The 23,153-nt window shown below is 44.9% G+C and overlaps 1 protein-coding gene and 1 long non-coding RNA gene across 3 annotated transcripts; one reads left to right on the top strand and one right to left on the bottom strand.

Moving 5' to 3' along the window:
* Window positions 1-5,274: 5,274 nt before the first annotated feature.
* On the bottom strand, window positions 5,275-22,067 carry CTSS (cathepsin S). 2 transcript variants are annotated; one of them, XM_033174464.1, is made up of 8 exons: window positions 21,969-22,067; window positions 16,695-16,833; window positions 11,759-11,881; window positions 10,191-10,340; window positions 9,651-9,875; window positions 8,926-9,091; window positions 6,716-6,818; window positions 5,275-5,737 (listed from the first exon to the last, which is right to left on the bottom strand). In XM_033174464.1, exons 2-8 carry the CDS (start codon window positions 16,830-16,832, stop codon window positions 5,638-5,640), a joined length of 1,005 nt encoding a protein of 334 aa, XP_033030355.1. In that variant the 5' UTR covers window position 16,833; window positions 21,969-22,067; the 3' UTR covers window positions 5,275-5,637. The 2 variants fall into 2 exon arrangements, with proteins under 2 accessions (XP_033030355.1, XP_033030354.1); XM_033174463.1 differs by having other exon boundaries at window positions 16,695-16,836; window positions 21,969-22,052.
* On the top strand, window positions 6,743-9,428 carry LOC117061571. Its single transcript, XR_004428099.1, has 3 exons — window positions 6,743-6,849; window positions 8,742-8,813; window positions 9,392-9,428. It is a non-coding gene; the product is annotated as an uncharacterized LOC117061571 (long non-coding RNA).
* Window positions 22,068-23,153: the final 1,086 nt, after the last annotated feature.

Raw genomic sequence — 23,153 nt, 5'->3', positions numbered from 1 at the left:
CGAGGGTCATCTGGTCCAACCCCCAGCAATGCAGGAATCTCAGCTAAAGCCTCCATGACAGACGGCCACCCAACCTCTGCTTAAAAACCTCCAAGGACGGAGAAATCTTGTCTTTTGTGTGTGTGCAGAAACTGCCCTACTGCTCAAAGGGAAGAGTCAGACCTGCTGCACGTTTGCCTCTGCCCCCCCCCCCCCAATTGGCAGGGGCTGAGCTAGGCTTTAAAGACCATAAAGAGCTGGACCATAAAGAAGACTGATCGCTGAAGAATTGATGCTTTTGAATTATGGTGCTGGAGGAGACTCTTGAGAGTCCCCTGGACTGCAAAAAGATCAAACCGATCCACCCTTAAAGAAATCAGCCCTGAGTGCTCACTGGAAGGGCAGATCCTGAAGTTGAGGCTCCAAGACTTTGGCCACCTCATGAGAAGAGAAGACTCCCTGATGTTGGGAAAGATGGAGGGCACAAGGAGAAGGGGACGACAGAGGATGAGATGGTTGGACGGTGTTCTCAAAGTGACTGGCATGAGTTTGGCCAAACTGCGGGAGGCAGTGGAGGATAGGGGTGCCTGGTCTGCTCTGGTCTATGGGGTCATGAAGAGTCAGACACGACTGAACGACTGAACAACAACAACAAGCTAGGCTTTATTTCACCCGGGTCAAAGACCCAGTTTGGCACACACAACCCACACATTTACGTACACATGCACACAGGCTGGGGGCCTCATTGGTGCCCTTCTGGAAGCTTCACCCAGGACAAAAAAACCCAGCTAGAACCCCCCTCCCCCCCACCAACTACCAGGAAAAAGGAACATGGCTCCTCTTTTCCATCTGGGCATTCTTATTATGTCTTACACCAGGGGTGTAGAAGCTTTGCTCCCTGCCATGGGCATAGCCAGGATTTATGTTGGGTGGGGAGAGAACCACGCTATCTGTTCTGCAATTGTTCAGTTAGTTAGTTAAGGTTTTTGAAATTTATTTACTTGATTTAGTGTGGGAAGCAGCTGCTCCCCATGCTCTCACCTCCCAGCCCCAGATGTTGATGCACTACAACTCCCATCATCCCTAGCAAGCATGGCCAAAGACAAGGGGTGATGGGAGTTGTAGTCCAGCAAATATCGAGCGAGCCAAAGTTTTCCCACGCCTAACCTAGTTTCCCCGATTTAAATTGTTCCCTCATCCCCCCCCCCAGCTATTTACTCCACTGAGGGGGGGGGACAACACTGAAGCTTGGGGGGGACGAGGGGAGCAAATTAGAAAGTATAGGATGAGGGAAGGCTCGCCTCCCCCCCGCATATTATCTACCAACCTCTGGGCATTAAGAGCCCAGCTGCAAATGCCAACTGGGAAATTGGCAGCAGCAGCAGCCCTCAGGTTTACGATAGAGATGGAGTGTAATATATAAAATGGGGGTAAGTTCAGGTGGAGAAGCACTCCTGAGAGACCACGTCTGACTTGAGGCGATTAAAAACTGCCAGGCCATGTAGCGCAAGATTGGGCTTTTTTTGCGGGGGGGGGGTACTATTTAGGACGGCCGTGCTTCTTGTAAGCAGACGACCTCTCATTACATTAAATAAAAATCATTCAGGGATATTAATTTATTTAAAACAGACGCCCTTACATCATATATACAGACGGTAGGTTTGTTTGTTTTTTAACTATTTCATGGCGATTCCCACACGCTTTTCAAAATCCTTTTTCCTCTCAGCAAAAAGCAGGGTTTTTAGGCTCCTCGCGCCCCCGCTTTCCCGCCTTTTTTCGCTCCTCCGACGTCGGCGGTTTAACGGACGGTCGCCCTTCCCGCTCCTCCGCTTGAACGTTCCCGCCTTTTTTTACACCTCAGGCGACCCAACTCAGTCGCTCAGTGGGAATCCTTTTCACACTGAAGGGACGAGCGTGTGTACTGTAAAAAATAATAATTCTTTCCTTCCTTAGTTGACATTTTATTCACCCTTCCCAGAGTTACTTAATAAAGCCACACTTCTGTTTTTTCCACCAAGCTGGTCCCCATCTTATGGTAACTTTTAACGCTATCAGAAGCAAATCGTCACCAATCACTATTGTAATCTGGTGGGTTTGTTTTTACCTTAACACAGATCTTATTCTTAACTATTTTTGGAAGGTTTTTAATAGTTGTTTTTTTAACTGAAACTTTCATTGTCTTATTCTTCTAAACTGCTTTGAGGTTCATTCGGTTTTTACAATCGAGTGGCAAATAAATTTCATGAAATCAATAAAATAATTATTATTGGGTTGCATTCATTGCTAGTTCTTTTCAGAGCAGGCCCACTGAAGTTACTAGACCTAACTTGCTTCCATCAATTTCAATGGCTCTACTCTGAGTAGAACTTTAGCTGGCTACAACCCATTATTGTTTTTTAAAATAGTTCCTTAACAGAAGTGGGGTGTAAGTATAAAATGGCATTGTTCTTTGAAGCCATGTCCCACTTAAAAGAAATATTACCTTTTTCTCCCCACCCCCAGCTCTGTGCCTTTCTATAATTGTCTGGCAGGCAGAAATTACATGGGTGAAGCTTCCACCCACTAGTTAACATCTTCATGACAGGAAAAGCAGAGCCTCTTTTAATTTCATGCCAGGCATAGTTTTAAAAGCACGCAGAATATTTTTTCGGTGGAGATGCGCTGCAGCCCCCTCTTATACAAGGGAAAACACACTTTTAAGGACATATATATGTACACTTTATGCCCACACACTCAGAGGGACTGCCCTCAACCTCCTTCATGGCTAATAAGTTTGCAAACTGGCCAGAAAAATAATAATATAGCAGCACCTTCTCCACCTTTAACAGAAGAATGTGACATTTTTCATGGCATGGAATTCAAATGATTTTTGCCCTACCTACAGATCAGATTGCTGCTCAAGACAACCCTACCCTACGTCTGATATAGATATAGACAGCAATTATTTCTAAAGTTAAGAGTAGTTGAATAGGAGATGGGCTGTGCTGGTGGAGTACCCTATAAGGCCTCCCTTGTATCTGTGTGTCCAAGTTGGCCATCTTCCCACTGGTGAATGGAAAAAGCACTCTGCGCATCCTCAGAGAACATTTCCTCCATTACCTTCTTACCTCCTCTGCTAAACTGACATTGAAAACAGGGCAAAGTCAAGTTCGGCTCTTTCATGCCACGCCCTCCACAAAGAAAGTCTTTTCACACATATATTTGAAAGAACAGGGCTAATGTCTAAACAAGGGGAGTATACAAGGGAGTTAGGGTATTTTTGTGTGTAGAGAGATATATGGTAGCAGTGAGGAGGGAAATTTATCCAATAACTAAAACAAACAAACAAACAAAAAATTCCTTCCAGTAGCACCTTAGAGACCAACTAAGAGACCTGTAACTTATCCAATAACTGTTCCTCAGAGATACTGAAGGAAGAGGAGAATGCTCAGTTTTCTTTACTGTGAGGCATTATAGCTCAAAGTTGTTTAAAAGTTCGTTTAACCTGGAATTCCATGTGTCTAGAGTGGTTGTGATTTTTTTTCAGTGGTGTTCAAATGTACTTTATTATTCCTTAACACTGTGCAATGGCCAAATCTGGGAATTTAAAACATAGCTTGACCTTTGCAATGCACACACATTCCTAAAAAAAATTCCAGGCAGTAACAGCCCATGATATTTTGCAGCCTGACGTGGAATGGCCAATGGCACCTTCCATACTAAGTCAAGGTGCATGATCCCAAAGGCCAGCCAAGATATTCTGGCACCTGAGGCAGAAAGTCCCACAGGAATCATAGAATTGTAGAGTTGGAAGGGACCACATGGGTCATCTAGTCCAATCCCCTGCAATGCAGGATAATAAACATCAATTTGTTGTCCTTTCATAACACTTTGAGTCACTTTATTCAATGGTAGAGCCGTCCCTGATTCCAGGTTGCAAAAATTTTCTTTCATGAACTTTTGCTAGGCGTGTGGCCCTTCAAGTCTCTCTATCTGGCCCTCAGAACTTCTCCAGGCCACATACACTCACTGGCCCTGTTTTTGCACCTTGGGTGTTTTTGTTTCTGGAAATGTGTCTTTGAACAGTGATAATGCCTCTTCCTTACCTGGATGGAGGATAGAGAAGTGTTAAGTGTAGACACTAAAGTCTATTGTGCAAAAGTAATATTTACATGTGTTGTCCCACCCACTTTTGCCTCTGGTCATGTTCACTACTTGGAGTTCCAGATGCTGAGATTCCCTTCCTCTGCCTAATCCAGGCATGTCCAAAGTCCGTTTCAGGAGCCTAATAATCCGTCCCGCCGGTCGATTTAATCCGGCCCCCATGGCACTTCAATCCTGAAAAAAGCTCAACAACTTTGGGGTTGTTGTTGTTGTTGTTCAGTCGTTCAGTCGTGTCCGACTCTTCGTGACCCCATGGACCAGAGCACACCAGGCACGCCTATCTTTCACTGCCTCCCGCAGTTTGGCCAAACTCATGCTAGTCACTTCGAGAACACTGTCCAACCATCTCATCCTCTGTCGTCCCCTTCTCCTTGTGCCCTCCATCTTTCCCAACATCAGGGTCTTTTCTAGGGAGTCTTCTCTTCTCATGAGGTGGCCAAAGTACTGGAGCCTCAACTTCAGGATAAAATTCTGGGGTAAAATTCATCGAATCTGGCATTCTTTGAAAAAAGTTTGGAATTTTTCCTGGAATCTTTCCTGCCTTTTTTCTCCACTCACTCACTGTAAATTCCAACCAGGTTGAAAGGTTGTTTGCATGCAATTAAAATCATGACCATCACCACCACCACCCTTTCCTGCTGAGTTGGCATTTTATTCACCCACTCCAGAATTATGTAATAAATCCACATTTCTGCCTTTTCCACCAAGATGCTTCCAACTAAAGTGGCTTTAAACCACATCAAAAACAAATAACCATCAATTATTAGTGTATTATTGTATTGTCTCCAGAAGTAGTCCATAACCCTTTCTCTGGGCCTCAGAACTTTCCTCAGGCCACACTCACGCACTGGACCTGTTTTTGCACCTCGGGTGTTTTTGCCTGGCTGCAAATGTGTCTTTGAACAGCAAAAATGCCTCTTGATTATTCGGATGGAGGATGGAGAAATGTAAGTGTAGAAACTGTAGCCTACTGTCCAAAGGTAACATTTGCATGTGTTGCCCTGCCTACTTTTGACTCTTGCCAATGCTCATTACTGGTATGCGGCCTTTAATGGTTATGCAGAAGGAAATGTGACCCTCTGGCTGTCACAAAAGGATTCCCCATCCATCATTGTAAAGTGGCTTGCTTGCCATTTCTGGAGTCACATAAGGTTTTTGTTTGTTTCTGTGTTTACCTGACACAGCCTTTATTCCAACATACCTTGAGGTTGTAACAGTGATACTATCCAGCAATTACATAAAGCTTGGGTTGTTCAGAGCAGGACTACAGACATTACATTATTAACTGATTAAGCCCCACAGTGCCCAGGGGATGCTTAGCAAATACCAAGATAAACCAGGATAAATCATCATTTTGGCTGTTTGTCTCAGATCTACCAGGTGGAGCTGACAGGAAAACCTCGCCTTTGGAGACCAATCACTCTTCTTAAAACAGCAGTTTGATTTTTTAAGATTAGTTGCCTAATGGGCTGTTCTTTCAGTGACGAACAATCCATTGTGATCTGGAAATCCTCTCTAGATTAGTGGATAGGAGCACTGGCTGGCAATGCCACAGCGATTCCCATGATTCCTTGCAATTTTAATGAATCCTTCATCGCCAAAACTTGTACCCCAGCTGTTGAAATAACAGAGAATGAGACATTAGGAGAATAATTAACACTTTCATTGTGAACAAGGGGCTTTTCAAGGGTCTTACGATGCTCAGTAAGGAACTAAAAATAATTATCATGTAGCCTTAATATCTCATGTTACGGATGCTTTCAGTGCTGTGTCGGGACACCAGTCACACCACCCTCGTTAAACTACTGGGCAATTCCACATAAAAACACAAGAGTCTCCTGGATCAGACCAGTGGCCCATCTAGTCCAGCATCCTATTCTTGCAGTGGCCACCCAGGTGCTTCTGGGAAACCCACAAGCAGGACCTGAGTACGAGCCCCTTCTCCTCTTGTGGTTTCCAGGAGGCAACTAAGTGGCATTCAGAAGCATACTGCCTCCAACTGTGGAGGCAGGGCATAGCCATTGTGGTGAGAAGCCACTGATAGCCTTATCCTCCATGAATTTATCTAATCCTCTTCTATTTATTTATTTTTATTTATTTATTTTTATTTATTTATTTCATAAAATCTATATACCTCCTAGTTGTTTTTTAAAAAAAGCCTCCAAACCCACAGAATGGTTTACAAAATAGAATAAAACCATAACATTTTCTCAGAACACAACCCCCTTTCATTTCCCAAAAACATTTTAGATCAGTGTTTTTCAAACTTGGGCTCCAAAATGTTGCTGGACTAAAACTCCCATTAGCTAAACAAAGAGTCCCGACAACAATTGAGACCCCAAGGTTGAAGAACAATGCTTTAGACCAGGCTTCCTCAAACTCGGCCCTCCAGATGTTTTTGGCCCACAACTCCCATGATCCCTAGCTAGCAGGACCAGTGGTCAGGGATGATGGGAATTGTAGTCTCAAAACATCTGGAGGGCCGAGTTTGAGGAAGCCTGCTTTAGACTAAAGTTTCTCAAAATGGATGAGCAGTGGACTCACTGATATACAATGCTGGCTTAGCAGCTGGTTCCCTAAAGGGTATCCTTACCTATTCTTCACAAGCCAATATTCTTTGCCTTCTTCTGTTCCATATCCAATTACGACGACTCCATGATTTATATACTGAGAACACTGTGGATCGTCATATACACCTACATAAAAAGGATATAGAATCACTTTCAGGTGTGTATGAGTGTATGGGTACATTTTTAAAACTGAAGCAAATGAAAGTTGCTCTTGAAAAATAGCCCTCCTAGTTTAGGGTCAACAAAATGTGCTATACAGTATTCCACCAAGAGGATACAGGAAGCTGCCTTCAGGGCTGCCAAATGAGAAGGAAGAGGTGGCACCCATTGATCCCATGTACAGAATCTGATCAGGTTGGTAGTTGAATCTTACTTCAGCAGTGGTTACCGTATCTGTTAACATCTTCCACTATAGTGTCAGGCTAGCCTTGTGGACACAGAGCAGGCTAAGTAAGGAAACCTAGGGGAAATAGTGGGGGTTGCTGTTGCCCTTGGCACCTGCATCACTCTGCCAAATAGCAGGGTCAGCCTTTGCTGCCTCATAACAATTCAGACCATTGGTCCATCCAGCTTAGTATTATCTAGATTGACTGGCAGCAGATCTCCAGGGCTTCAGGCAGGGGTCTGTCCCAGTCCTACCTGCAGACGCCAGAAATTGCACCTGGAACCTTTTGCATACAAAGCAGGTGCTGTACTCTTGCGCTACAGCCCTTCTGCAAACAGCATAGGGGGATGCAGGTATCAAAGATGCAAAGGTAAAATCATAATGTGATATTAATTGGAGGAGGGAAGAAGTAATAACACTAGAGTAGTAACCTAACTCCATACCAAGTTTGGCATTGGTGTTTTGGTAAGGGAGAGTTTGGAGAAAATGTTAGTAATGTGCTGGGAAGTTATGTCGCCTAATTGTTGGTGGGTTCAGGACCAACTAAATGTAGGTCACATCAGCACTGGAGAGAAAAGGAGATTGGTACACAAAAGCAAGAGAGGGGGAAAAAAGCAAGAGAGGGAAGAATAGTTCTAGACAGGCTAACAGTAAACGTGAGAATAATACAAGGCATAATTTATTTGTTCTTAGTGGGTCCTGCATTGCTGTTTGGGGTTAAAAATGGGTCAAGGTTGTGGAAAGCTTGAAAAGTATCTATGGAGAGAACAGCAAGGAATTGTCAAGGATCACACCCAATTGAATAATTTCTTGAAGGAAAAGTAAAATTGCGGCTTTCAGAAGACCATTACTCTGTGTGTATCCATGCATGCAGACACACACAACCAGACCTGTCTGAACAACTTGCCTGAACAAAATGGCTGACCTCACTGGGATAGCAAGAGAGTCTCTGCTTCTTTGCATGCCAAAGAGGGTTGAATCCAACTACCGTATATACCCGAGTATAAGCCGACCCAAATATAAACCGAGGCACCTAATTTTCCTACAAAAACCTGGGAAAGCTTATTGACTCAAGTATAAGCCGATTCACCTTTGCCGCTGTGGAGGAGGAGGAGGAATGAGCAGCCCAAAAGCAGCCCTTTGGGCTGCTCCTTCCTCTTCCTCCTTTGCCAAGTTTGCATTTATGCGAGCAGTTCAGGAATGGAACAAGCTGCCTGGGGAGAGTAAAGAACCGCTGTTCTTAAGCAATGGTTGACTGGGGAGAGCGGGTGGCAGCATGAGCGGAGAGAAAGGGCTTCTTTCTCGCCGCTCCCGCCGCTCGCCTCACTCAAGTATAAGCCGAGGGCAGCTTTTTCAGCACAAAAAATGTGCTGAAAAACTAGGCTTATACTCAAGTATATATGGTAAGTCATACTCAGAGTAGACCCACTGAAATTAGTGGACATAAGCTAGTTTTGATGGGCAAGAAAGAAAGCACTGATTTAGGTGTCCACCTATGTTCATCTTATGCACTGCTGTTTCGGTTCCACTGCAGTTCGGTTTCCAACAAAAGTGACTTTACTTGTAAATGTGAAGGCCATTCATTTAAATGCAAACAAAATATAATGAAAATGGAGGGTGGTGGAGAAGAGAGAATCATCGATTACTGTATATATCTTTCACAGACTGAAAACAACAACAGCTAATAATGTTTGTATTTACTGGATGGATTTCCGCTCCAGACATGAAACGAATAAGTAAGTGAACAGCTGACTATTTCTGCTCCTATTCCGTCAGAATTCTCTGTGTCCCTTGATTTCAAATGAGTCTATTCAGAGTATATTTGCAGGGAAGCACAGTGGAACTCACCTCGCTTATACAGGAAGAATGACTTTAGACTTGCATTTATACCAACTGATACAGGGCCAATATTGGCTACAGCATCCTTCAGGGCAGCTTCATCCCCAAATGGGAGAGGAACATATTTAGAGCAGGTAGCAGCTCGTGCAGAGGGGTCGTAGTGACACGTTCCAACCTGAAAGAAAAAGAAGATAAAGTTGCTCCTTTGGCCTCCATGAGTTTCTCTAACAGTATACGATCTTTAGAAGAGCTCTGAAGCTGGATCAGGTCAAAGGGGCCCACCTTGTGTGTAGCAGGTTTTTAAAAGGTGTGCAGTAGTGACTAATGCTGACACCAGGGTTGGATCTACGCTGACCTGCTTAATGTTGTTAGAATGATATTAGATATATCTAATCTATATCTTAGTTAAATAAGTCAGATAATTTTAGCTGATTTGACAACTAAGCCACTGATTTTAATTTACACAAATATTCAGGTGAATGCAACCATGTTCCTGAAGAAGAAAAAAGAACAACTTTGTTTCAGATGATGCACACATACAATAAGCAACGATCATTTTAGAAGAGGTACGTCTTTGTAAGTAAGTAAGTAAGTAAGTACAATAAATGTAATTTATTTGCAACAGTCTCTAATGCATTGCTAGCAATCATGACAGGATATATTCTGAAATAAATCTGCAGGTGCACTCTGTAGTGTTTTATGTTTACATTCAACCTAAATTAAATGATACAAACCTTGGCTTCATATGGGTAGGAAGCTTCCGAATCAATGCCTTTGTTCCCTATGATATACTGGAAGGCAACCTCCATGTAGCCTCCATTGCACCCATGGTTTCCATACTTACTGGAGCAGTCAACAAGGTTTTGTGCACTGAGAGACACCAGTTTGCCTGTTTTGAGTTTTAGCTGGCCTTCCAGGGCCCCAACAGCACTAAAGGCCCAACATGAACCACATGAACCCTAAAATGGAGAAGAAGCTATCAGAATCAGTTGCAAAGGAAGAAATTGCTAAGTTCCAGATGACCCGTTCATTGAACCTTCGTTCTCATGTGTTTGTGGAGAGATTAGACAACATTGTAGCAGGCATTTCCCCACACTTTCCAGTGCACTTGCCAATCACTTTCTTTATCGCAAAAAGTCAGATTTTTTTGGAAGCAGGTTGTTGTGCAAGTCCTCGCAATCAGCTTTAATTGCACAATTTGAATTTGCTGAGGTGTGACTGAATCCCACCCAAAGACAGTGATGGTCTGGAAATGCCGAAAGACGCTCTCTTACCTGGTTCTTAACATCTGTGACACACCCTTTCTCCCTCCAGTCTACAGTGTCGGGGAGGACTCCCAGACTTGACACATAATATGTTGAATTGTGCATGCGCGAGTCAGGAACTTTCAACCCAGTCAACATAGCAGTCACCTCCTCGCTGGTCTACATGAAGGAACATATTCCAGAGATGTTGCTGTGTTAGGTGATAGCTTCATGCAGCAAAAGCAACCAAGAGTCTTGTGGAAACTTAAAACTACCAATTTTATTATGGCATAGAAGCTTTCATGAATTTCAATAAGATTCATAAAGGAACATAAAGGTAAAGGGACCCCTGACCATTAAGTCCAGTCGCAAACGACTCTGGGGTTGCGGCACTCATCTGGCCGAGGGCGCCGATGTTTGTCCGCAGACAGTTTTTCCATGTCATGTGACCAGCATGAGTAAGCTGCTTCTGGCGAACCAGAGCAGCACACGGAAATGCTGTTTACCTTCCCGCCGGGGCAGTACCTATTTATCTACTTGCACTTTGACGTGCTTTCAAACTGCTAGATGGGCAGGAGCCAGGGACCGAGCAATGGGAGCTCACCCCGGCGTGGCAATTAGAACCGTCAACCTTCTGATCGGCAAGCCCAAGGCTCAGTGGTTTAGACCACAGTGCCACCCGCGTCCCCAAAGGAACATATATGCACTTAATAAAAAGCAAGAATCGGTCACATTTTTTCTGTCAAGGGCTTCATTCCCTCAGGTGGGTAAGGACTAGGGGTGGAAGGACCTGTCAATTTTGGTTCTCTCAGCTTCTCATTTTTCCAATATTCAATTCAGTTATCCACATTTTGTAAGCAATTTGTGATTTATTTGTTTTTTAAATCCCCATAAAAAATCATTAGCATTTTAGATCGAATTTCTCCTAATAAACACATGTTTATATGCATTGTTGACTACAGTACATATTTTTGCAAACAATTTCTCTGGTGTTATTTTCAGTCACATCTTCCTTTCTCAGTACATTTTACCCCTGATATATGCATTTTTGTAAACGTTGTTTGGCTGAAGAACTATATGACAACATTCGGATAAGTGCAGATTTCAGAGGATATCTGTTTCGGTTAGTATATTGTTTCGGAAGGTGTGAATTGAATAGATTTGTCTTTAAATGCATACTGAATTGCATTTCTCCTCCATCCCTAGTAATACACAGAATTTTGCTGACATACCATATTTCACAGTTGGAAGGGATTTTGAAGGTCCTTAAATCCAACCCATCACTACTTGGTGCTAGCTCTGTAACACAGCTAAAGCTGTGTTCAGTAAGATGAAAAAGTTAATACTGAAATATATGTCTGAATTGGACTCCCCTCCCCTATTTTCACATTTAAAAAGTAATGTTTAGGAGGAACCCTAGAAATGAAATGAAAATTTTCCACCTGTCTCAAAATTTTATTGCTGTAGTTTTCCTCAATCCCAGCAGGAAGTTGATTCAACCAGTTCCAGTTATTTGGTTTCAATCAGTGGCATATTTGTTCTAATATGACAGAATTACCAACATACCCATCAATCATGTTAAACATTCATTTACTAACCATATCCCCCAGATGATTCATGCCAAGTTCATAGGAATGTAACCCCAGTGAATGTTCGAGGTTATGCAACATGATAAACTGCAGATTCCTTTCCCAAGTCATACGTCGACCATCTTCCTCTTTCTTAAAAAAAGAAAAAGAAAAATGCAGAAGCTCACATTGTTTATAGAGGGAAATTTATCTATTATTACTACCATTGCTGTTTTATAAATTTATATGCAACTTTTTCATATAGATGTGCTGGAAGTGGCTCACACGACAGAAAAACAAAAATGCTGGTTGATACATCATTCCAATAAGAACCAAATGCTATATCATTTCAAAACATAACATGGCAATCACACAAATCACTCAGTTTGATTATGTGAAGATGATAACATTTTAAGGTTGTCATGAGGCAAACTATCAATAATTAAAACATATCAAAATGTATTTATTTTTTAAACTAACATAAGACTGCTTTCACCCTACAATTTGAAGTTTGGGTCGATATTGCCATATCTATACAAACAGAACCCAAACTCATCCCAATGCCTGCAGCTAAGGACACATCTACACTTAGTGCTGAATCAGCAAATGTCAATCCACGGAAAGCCCAAATTACCATTTGCTCTGATTCAGCATTAAGATGGGGTTTTCCACCCCCATCGTTCAGCCCAGACACTGAGATCCAGTGCCGAGGGCCTTCTGGCGGTTCCCTCATTGTGAGAAGTGAGGTTACAGGGAACCAGACAGAGGGCCTTCTCAGTAGTGGCGCCAGCTCTGTGGAACACCCTTCCATCAGATATCAAGGAAATAAGCAGCCATCCTATTTTCAAAAGACATCTGAAGGCAGCCCAAAGCTGTCAACCTTTCCCTTTTCTTGCGAGGAATCCTATTTGGAATAAGGGAATTTCCCTTTAAAAAAGGGAAAAGTTGACAGCTATGAGGCAGCCCTGCTTAGGGAAGTTTTTAATATTTAATGCTGTATTGTTTTTAACACTCGATTGGGAGCTATCCAGAGTGGCTGGAGAAACGGTCATTTGGGCCTGTTGGTTTCTGTCCACAGCCAGCCCATAGTGGAGGATGTTGCAGAAGTTTATACTTATTATTGTGATATGTGCTGTTTATTGCCCTCTGCTTCAGTTTTCTAACTGATCAAACAACTGTTATATCTACAGTGGTACCTTGGGTTACAGACGCTTCAGGTTACAGACTCCGCTAACCCAGAAAAAGTACCTCGGGTTAAGAACTTTGCTTCAGGATGAGAACAGAAATCGCGCAGTGGTGGTGCGGCTGCAGCAGGAGGCCCCATTAGCTAAAGTGGTACCTCAAGTTAAGAACAGTTTCAGGTTGAGAACGGACCTCCAGAACAAATTAAGTTCTTAACCCAAGGTACCACTGTACTTAATGTCTGCTCATATTCATTAGGACAGGAATGGGGAACTCAAGTGCCTGCCCCACCCTCCGATCTTGGCAGCTGGGGCTGGTGAGAACTGGGGTCTCGCCATCTCAGGGGATGGGACCTCTTCCTTCCAGTTCCCTCCACATATACTTAGAGCAGTGTTCTTCAACCACTGTTCCGCGGCACACTAGTGTGCCGCGAGATGTTGCCTGGTGTGCCGTGGGAAAAATTGAAAAATTACTTTATAGTCAATATAGGCACAGAGTTAATTTTTTTAGCATTTTCTAATGGTGGTGTGCCTCGTGATTTTTTTCATGAAACAAGTGTGCCTTTGCCAAAAAAAGGTTGAAAAACACTGACTTAGAGAATGGGAACTGTTCCTGCTCATTCTCTGTCCCAGAGATTAAACGGAGCCAAGAACGCTCAGAAACAGTCATAAATCAAAGCTTCTCTGTGCAAGCTACGGTATTTTGCAGCCACACAAACACAGTCCAGCGCTAATCTTTACTTTCACTTTTAGGCACCTCAGCGTACTCACATAGACCCCACACAGCTGCCTTTTCTCTTCCGTCTCTGAAGAGGCTTGCTTCACACTGGTTCCAGGAGACTCAGACTAGGACAATAACAGCCCCCGGTCCTTCCTCTGCTGGCACTGGGTCTGTGGCCCTGATTCCTGGGCCCATAACTGATGCTGCATAGAAGTAGCAGACATGGACTTTAAGAAGATAGGATTCTTCTGACTCATTCCCTGTGTGTTTGGGAATGTAGGGGAGCAGTGCTTTTGTTCCCGAAGCTGAAACAGCAGTCTGAGACACAATCGGTGTCTGATGCCGGACAGTGTGTACGTTCAGCAGGAATTATGGCTGCGTCACACGATGGACACTTCAAGATGGCGGGGGTTGCTGATCGGGATGCCGGAGAGGTTCGGAGGGCTAGATTTGCTGTCTCTGACGCCCACATGCAGTGGGAGGCAATGGTTCCTGAAACCAAACGCTCCAGTCGTGTTTGGAGGCATTTTGGAGGAAGATCACACTGTTTTCTGTTTGCGGGGGGGGGGGGAGGACTCTCCAGAACAGAAGGAGAAGACGGGAAATGACTGCAACGTCATCCCAATCATCACTGCAACCAGCGGTGGCACTGCTGAGATCGAGGCAGTGGAAAGTTTGTCCTGTGAGAAGTTTGGACAGAGTCCAGAGGCAAGGATAAACAGCTGCAACGTGTCCAAAGGCACCAGCAGCGAGAAGCAAAGCTTCGGCAAGGGAACTTTTGCTAAGAGCACAAATTTGTGACAGAAGGAACTGATCCACCAGTCGCATGGAGACACCTTGAAGGTGCATAGCACCTGGACCAGTGGAACTGAAAAGCATTTTGTTGTTTAACGTGTTTTTCATTCTAGGTCGGAATCGCAGCGTGCTGATGGAATTCCAGCTGATGCAGCATGACTGTTCTGTTTCAGGTTGCAGACCAGACAGAACACAACCATCCAGAAGAACGAGAGTGACATTTCACATTATGATGTTTCTTGTGTAAATGGCTTGTTCTTGCTATGTTAAAATGTAAACATAGGGGATGATGGAGTGGTTCGAGAGACAAGTGATGCTTTGTGTGATAACCATTTTTTTTTCATGCAGGATGTGTGCATGGGGCTCCCAGATTGCTGGTGTCTAAGACAAAGATGGGCAGGTGTTCCAAATGTGTTCGAGGGCAAAGCAACAGGGGAGACAGTATGGGTTTCTTAGAAAGGCACCCTATTGGTGACAATGTTTCTGATGGTAAAGAAACAGAGTCAGTGTCAGAAAAGGTTTCTGACGGGAACTGTGACAAGATAAACCCAGAAAAAGCCAGAATGCCAATGGATGGGTCTGACATGTGGGTTGAGACATCACCAGGTAGGGAGCATAGATTCTCCCTTGGGTATGGAGATGGCTTGTACAAAGTACTAAAGCCTCATACCAAGCTGATTTTACTCACTAGGGATGTTCAGTGCAGTGCAGAATAGGGAGGAAATGTGTGTGTTTTCCTAGGCAACCCCATTGCTGGAGACTTAGATACTAGGTCTGTTGCTGTTATAAACAGCAGGTGCACTGAGGTGAGTTCCACTGATGCAGTGAAGGAGATGCACCAAATGCGCAGCTCTGGAGGCGCTACAAAGTGTGAGAGGCTCACCAGGTATGCTCAGGAGTTTGCTAACACAGCTGTTGCAGATTTAGCTGTGGTTAGTGGCTCGACACAGGTCTTGGAACCTGGAGTCTTGAAGGGGTACAGGGTTTGTCCTCGAGGGATGGGAAACCACATCCAAAGGCTGTAGGGGTAGACACTGTTTCCTTGGAGAAGGAAGCTGAACCACGTCCAAAGGCTGAATGTGCCAACACCGATTCCTCAGAGAGGAACGAGGCTAGGGTTCGAGTCCCAACAAAGCCAAGTGTGAAACTTCTTGATAGTCAGGAGAGATATGACGCCAAGACTAGTCAGAAGTGCAAGATGGTAAGGCCCAAAGCTAATCCAGTTGCAGATAGTTCCAAAGGTGGAACAGGTGATGCAGAGGTATACTGTGTGTATGACATCTGTATGGTTGTTGCAGTTACACTGATGACTGCAGCACAGTTCATGAATCGGGGGAGGATGTTGGAGATTCATTCCCCATGTCTACAGTCATGGGATTGTTATCTATCACATGACGGTATGTGTTTTCATTCTACAGAATGGGAAGTGACGGAGACAGGATGTTTGTGTTACTGTGTTCCGTGAAGTGGGACTATTGTCCTTTGTTCTTTCTCTTTGCTGTCTGATGCTGAAGAGAGAGGGAGCCATGTTGCAGTGTTCCGTGTGTGTTTATATGTAAATAAAGTAGATTAGCCAAAACACTGAGTTGCTGAGGTTTCTTCATCTTGTAAACCGCCTTGAGTATTGTAAGATAGAAAGGCGGTATACAAATTAAAAGTGATGATGATGCCTTTGCATTAGGACTATCTCGGCTCTCACTCCAGTTGCCTTGACTACTTGGCCTTGCTGCAGACCTGGCCTGCTACCCCTGGAATCACAGGACGTTCTTTTCCCCTTGAACCTCAACATTTGCCCTTTCATCACAATTCTGATGACCCGGCACTCTTTGCAACCATTTCCACATTTTGCTCTGTCTCAAGGCTTTCAAAGCCTTCTGTGTGGGCTCAGTCATTTGACCCAGACTTGGTTATGCTAAGCACATTTTCCTGTCTATGGGGACGGACAATGCCCTCGCTACATCCCATGTACAGAGGCCACCTGGACTTGCATAGTCTTTATCACACTGACAGCCGCAGTCTATCTTAGGTGGGTTATGTGGCACACACAGCTGTGTCCTCCCACCACCTTGCAGCAGCTTCTCACCATCACCAAGGTCCTGCAGCTAATCGGAAGCCGCGACGGACGTTCGGGTTCCAAAGAACGTTCACAAACGGGAACAATCACTTCCGGGTTTGCAACGTTCAGGAGCCAAAACGTTCGACTGGCAAGGTACAACAGTACTGGAATTTCAACACCTTGAGCTCCAATGCTGACAGCTTGTACCCATACCTCATTTTTGTATGTTTTGCCATACTTTTTCTTCCAAAGCTCCCAGTGCCTGTTGAGTGTGGGGTCCTTCTCCCAGTATGCAGACGAAGCAGCAGCAGCAGCAGCAAATGCCAGGAAAACACAGGCCCACAGTTCCATCCTGCTGAGGCAGACACAGAAAGCTGGTAAGTACGGGGTTGCTGGTGTCATGGTGTAACGGACCAACCCTGTGCCTGGGTGTGAGCAGGTGCCCAGCACGCGAAGAGTTAACACCCACTCTAGATGACTGGCAGCACAATCGCAGAGGCGGGTCTTTTCTACCTTTTAAAAGGGAGAGAATGGCAGTTGGGCGGTTGTTGTGGGTCAGGGTGAGAGGGAGAGCGGGTTGGAGGTTAGGCTTAGGTTAGGAAAGGAAAGTTTTTATCCTATTTCATGTTGGAACCAAGCTTATGTACCTAGTAGAAAAACATCGTAACCGCATTCTACCTTAACATCCATGATTTTAATGTTACCTCAATAAACATATTTTGTTTGTTTAACGTTCGTGGACTCTGGCAGTGCGTCAGTACCTCTAGAGGTGTGGTTGAGGGGAAAAGCACAAGAGGTTTCCTGAGGAAAGGGGACGGGTGGCTTATTTTCCTAACACACAGAGGACTGGGCAGGGAAGCCAAAGGTGCCACGCAGTTGCCAGAAGGAAAGGCAAGCTGCAGCAGTTTGGGAACCCAGGGAGGGGGAACCCAAGGTGGCAGGAGTTCCATTTTAAGAACGTGAAGCACTGAGGTACCCCGAGGACAGCTCTCATAACGTCATTGAGGGGATTCATTTTAGTCGTCTGTGAACCCTAGGGAGAGACTCAGTCAGGGGAAACGTTTTACAGTTGTGAGGGCTCTTGGTGGGAAACGAAGGGTCCCTCACAATTGGCGATAAGACAGGTGGCTTCCAGGGTGAGGTGAACCCTGAGTAAGCACCTGGAACCCCTGGAATCTCTCACCACTTGGAGATTGGGATGCCGTTCTTATGTTCTTAATCTGGTATTTCAGCACCTGGGAGAAACATAGCCTGCAGTCTTCATTGTAAGCTCAGTCTATATCTAGCCCTTGTGGCTATGTGTATATTTTAGGACCCACCCTATTCCTTGAATATTAATTTGCTATAAATAGTTGTATTTTAAATTATTGTGAGCAACCCTAGGACCTTAGGGCGAAGGGCAGGTACTAAATAAAATTAACAACAACCTCTAGCCTCCTTTTCCAACTTTCCTTTTGTTGCCTACCTCACCTGAATAGTCCTCCCCTTTCCATAATATTTTGCCCAATAAAGAGTTCTGCAGTGCCTACGAGCTGGCCACAGTTTAGTGCATGGGGTTGTTTTTTGTTTTTTTTGGTTGGTCCTAATAAAAGTTACTCCTATTTTACTTCTTTAAAAGCATTTCTAAACCACTTCGTTCCCATCACCTCCTGGCAAACAGAAGGGGAAGAAATGGAGGCAGTGAGAGATTTTACTTTCTTGGGTTCCATGATCACTGCAGATGGTGACAGCAGTCACAAAATTAAAAGATGCCTGCTTCTTGGGAGAAAAGCAATGACAAACCTAGATAGCATCTTAAAAAGCAGAGACATCACCTCGCCAACAAAGGACCATAAAGAAGGCTGATCGCCAAAAAATTGATGCTTTTGAATTATGGTGCTGGAGGAGACTCTTGAGAGTTCCATGTGTAATGGAAAAATCCCAGGTGTGGAACTGCCCAGCCACCTGGCCCTTAGGGATAAGCCCACTGGTTTCTGCGGAGTTAAATAAAAGAAGTCCAGCCACTGGAGCAAGGACAAGACAGGGTTTATTGCGCAATAGGTTACAGTCAAACTGCACCCCCAGAGCAGTGTTACAAGAACTTTTAAAAACTCCTATCATATCCCAGAATACAGTTTGGAAACATCATTACTACATCATCACTACATCACGAAAGGGAAGGGTTAAACATGATTGACATACAGGAAAGACAAGATTAGCATATGGGGGAAACAGAGCAATATCAGGGAGATAGCCAGGGGCGTACCCAGGATCAAAACTAGGGGGGGCAAGCCATGGTCGCCCCCCCTCGGTTTCCCAGAGTTGTCGACCTTTTGGCTGGCGGGGTGGCATGACATGGGCCCAGGACTCCCGTGATGCAGGGGGCAATAACCAGAGGCGTAGTAAGGTTAGGTGCAGGGGCATCTTAAGCATATCCAGCGCCGGAGTACAAAGATCCCTCCGGAGGGCCCCTCCCATTTCCCACATCATACATTCAACACACATTTAAAGCACATGATTTCACCCAGAGAATCCTGGAAACTGTAGCTTCCCACTCACAGAGCTACAGTTCCCAGGATTCTCTAGAGGAAGTCACATGCTTTAAATGTGTGGTCTACTCTAGAACTGGCGTCAGCGGCTGAATATCTGCTTGACATGCGGAAGGTCCCTGGTTCAGTCCCTGACATATCCAGGTATGCTGGAATAGGATGCATAAAAATCCCAGAGGGCTGTTGTCAGTCAGTGTAGGCACTATGGAGCTAGGTAGGCCAGTGATACAACTCTGGTTAAGTTATCCCTCTATAAAAGTAATATTTCATTTCCTCAGGTCATGTGTCCCTTGTTAAACTGGCATTGTGGAGGAGGTTGTCCCATATAATGGATGGGGGGGGGAGGATTCTCCTTAATGGAAAAAATAAAGGTAAAGGTACCCCTGACCATTAGGTCCAGTCGCGAACGACTCTGGTGTTGCAGCACTCATCTCGCTCTATAGGCCAAGGGAGCCAGTGTTTGTCCGCACACAGCTTCCGGGTCATGTGGCCAGCATGACTAAGCCGCTTCTGGCAAACCAGAGCAGCGCACAGAAACACTGTTTACCTATTTAACTACTTGCACTTTGACGTGTTTTCGAACCGCTAGGTTGGCAGGAGCATGGAAGTATAGCAGTTAAGAATGTTCAGCTAGGTCGGACCTGAGGCCCAGGTTCAAATCCCCACTCAGCCAAGAAGCTCATTGCATGACCTTGGACCAGTTGTTCTCTCTCAACCTTGCCAAGTTGTTACAAAGATGAAAAGAAAATCATGTTTACTTCCTTGGACACCTTGGGGGAAATGGAGGAGTATAAATGTAGTAAATAAAGAAAACAAACAAACAAACAAACAAATAAATAAATATGGACTGTGTTACTGGAAGGGTACTTTTCCCCAAGTCAAACCATCTAGCTCAGTACTGCATACACTGACTGGCAGCAGCTCTCCAGTGTTTCAGGCAGGGGAGATTCTTAGCCGTACATGCAGATGCCAGGGAGGAAAACTTGGGTGCAAGGTGTTCTAACCACTTAAGGGGATGACCCTCCCCTTAAGACAAAGATACATTGGAAGCCACATTATGCAAAATCAAACTCTTGGTCCATCTAGCTCAGTATTGCCCACACTGACTGGCAGTGGATCTTCAGGAGTCTTTCCCAGTTCCCAGTCCTAACTAGAGATGCCAAAGATTGAACCTGGGACCTTCTGCATCAAAGCAGATGCTCTGCCACAGAGCTATGACTCCGCCCCCTGCTTTATTTGCAGATTAAATAAATAGCTGGAATGTTGGGAATTAGAAAAAAATGAAACAACCAGTTATTCCCAGCCTAGCTGGTGGGGGGGGGCACTCCAGCCATCCTTAGGGCCATTTGTCCCTCTACCCGCATTACCCAATTCCCCCTTCCCTACCTGGCTGACTGGGGAGTGGGTTCCACTCTGCCAAGGGGGGATGTGACAGAGGTTGGCACCCTCTTCCAACAGAGCCACGTTTGCTCATCTAGTCTTCTCTTGTTTCCCCCACCTGGCATGGACCTGGGCTGGGAGGGATGAGATGGAGCTTTACTTCCCTCCTTCCCCTCCCACTTTGATTCCAGGTTGTTGGGAGGGGGGTGTTTCCCCCAATGCATTGCCTTTTTAACCCTTCTCTGGCCCCTTCAGCCACAGATTCCTATGAAGGTCACTATGTAGCATCTTGGTCAATGCTGAGGTTCATGGAGAGGAATTTTGAAGTCGTTTTTATATCTTGCAAACCCCGTTCTGCCCTGTTATGCCTTGTTCCTGCCCCGCCACTGTTCCACCCGTTTTGCCTTTTTCCAGGTCCAAAAGGATCTATGAGTTGGCAATTGCCTGAAATGGTCTCCGGCTGTACAGTTTCACAATATGAGTATTTATTATCATCGCCAGCCCACCTTTTAGAATACAAATCCTTCCCAGGAAAGTAACATTTTTAAATGCATTGAGAAATTCATTTTTAAAATAAAAATAAAAAATTCCTTCCAGTAGCACCTTAGAGACCAATTAAGTTTGTTCTTGGTATGAGCTTTCGTGTGCATGCACACTTCTTCAGATACACTGAAAAAGAAGTCACCAGACTTGAATGCAGACTTGATAAAGACTTGAAGGCAGGAAAGTGGAAATCGAAGGGTTAAATGCTGCTGGGCAAAACAGCAACTAAGGAACAGGGAGAAGCCACAACAAGGAGACCCGGTGGTTTTAACACAGCAAAAGGCAGGGAGGGGCTGAACAACAGTAATTGCTAGCGGCAGGTAAAAGGACGCTGCGAAACACCAACCCAGGAGATATTTTTGCTAGCGGTAGAAAAGCAGGGATTTTAAACAGCTCAGAAAAAGGGGGACAGAGGGAAACACCAACTTCAGAGCAGTAAAGTAACTTTAAAAGGGGGGAACCAGAGGAGTTGGGGTGAAGGAATGACAGACAACACAACGCCAGGAACAGGCAAGCCCTCCAAACGTGTTAATATTCCCAGAACAGAGGGAGGGAGGCTGAGAGAGGCGCGAGAGGGAAGAGCGAAGCCTGATGCAGCCAGCGGCAGGAGCACAGTGAGCAGAGCCATCCCTACAGCAGCCCGCCGCTGTGAGCGCGCTCCTCCTTCGCCTCCGGGACAGGAGCTGCCTTGGGCAAGGGGGGGGGGGGCAAAGGGAGGAAGTTGGGCAGCAGGGACAGCAGCCTCCTTCTTCTCCACTCCTCTCCTCCTGCCCCGGCGCCGATCATTTTTGCTTCTGGGGGGGGGGGCAGCTGGCTTCTAGGGGAGGGCAGCTGCCCCCGCCTGCCCCCCCTCGGTACGCCCATGAACCACTTCGTAAATATCAGCCTTTTGGAGGGTCCCCTCCAACTCCTATGAACCTACACCCTTTTCTAAAAGAAAAAATAAAGTAACTTCCTCAATTGCTCTGAAAGAGATCAGTAAAGGGGAAGGGGAAAAAAAATCTCTTTCTCCAAGTCTCTCCTTATAAATACCTACCTGAATGCCTTTCAGCAGGCTGAGGCTGGGTGTTCTTTCTTGACCTCTTCTTTGGGGTGTAAGAAACCTTCCCGTTCCAGGAGCGCCTTTCTTATGTTGGTTCTCTGGCTGAACCTTTCAACAACACTGCTCCTGCTTCACCCGCATGCTGGTGATAAAAGGGCTGCTTTCGATTTCTTATGCTCAACGTCACATGAGCCTCCCCACCCCAATAAAGGAAATGCCTTGCTTTCATTACAATGGTGAGCAATCTGAGCATGCAAGTTGACTGTGAATTGATTTGTTACATCTTCAGGCTTGCTAGGAAATTATGAAACAAGGAATGTTTAGCTTGGTTCCCCACTTCACAGGATGCCCTGCGTTTATTTTCTGCATCTGCATCTCTCTCTTCACAGATTGTGCTCATGCAACCAGTAACTGGGCTGCTTTTCCCCGCTTGGATGTGTCTACATTATTAAGATTTGAATTAGTTGCGAAACACATTGAAGGATATATGATCTGGATCAAGCCAGATTAGAAATGGATGAATCTGTCAATTTCAGTTCCTCTCAGTGTCTCTCCTTTTCCCCCGTATTGAATTTAGTTTACAATTATTTGTGCAACAATTGCAATGCGGGTTTTTTTTTTTAAGTCCTCACTAATATCTGTCAGCATTTTTCTTAATACATACATTTTTAAAATACAATTTTCCATAATACAATGCATTGTTGGTCATTTCCCAATATTATTTGAATTTGTAGGCAGATACTTTCCCCTAATGCACACAGTTTTGATTGGAGAACTGCACTGCAAAATTTGGAGATGGGCAGATTTTGAAGGACAGGTGCATCTCAGTTTGTGTATTAAGTTTGGGAAGTGTGACCTGGGGAGTTCAGCGAAAAATGTGACCCAATCCAAATTCTTCCCCCATCTCTAATCTGAGTAAAGCAAGTAAAGTTACTAGTACTGTACAAGTAACCAGTAACAGATCTGTCCTCCCTGAGTCAAACTGTTTGGAGCAGAGGAAGCTGCCTTATACTGAATAAGACCCTTGGCACATCTAGCTCAGTGCTTTCAACACTGACAGGCAGCAGCTCCCCAGGGTTTCAGACGAGGTGTTTTCCCAGCCCTTTCTGGAGACACTAAGGATTGAACCCAAAACCTTGTGCTCTTCCACTGAGCCATGACCCTTCCTTGACCCTCCTC

This window comes from Lacerta agilis, chromosome 17 (genome assembly GCF_009819535.1).
Source record: "Lacerta agilis isolate rLacAgi1 chromosome 17, rLacAgi1.pri, whole genome shotgun sequence".
NCBI lineage: Eukaryota > Metazoa > Chordata > Lepidosauria > Squamata > Lacertidae > Lacerta > Lacerta agilis.
This window is presented reverse-complemented; position numbering and strand designations above follow the sequence as displayed.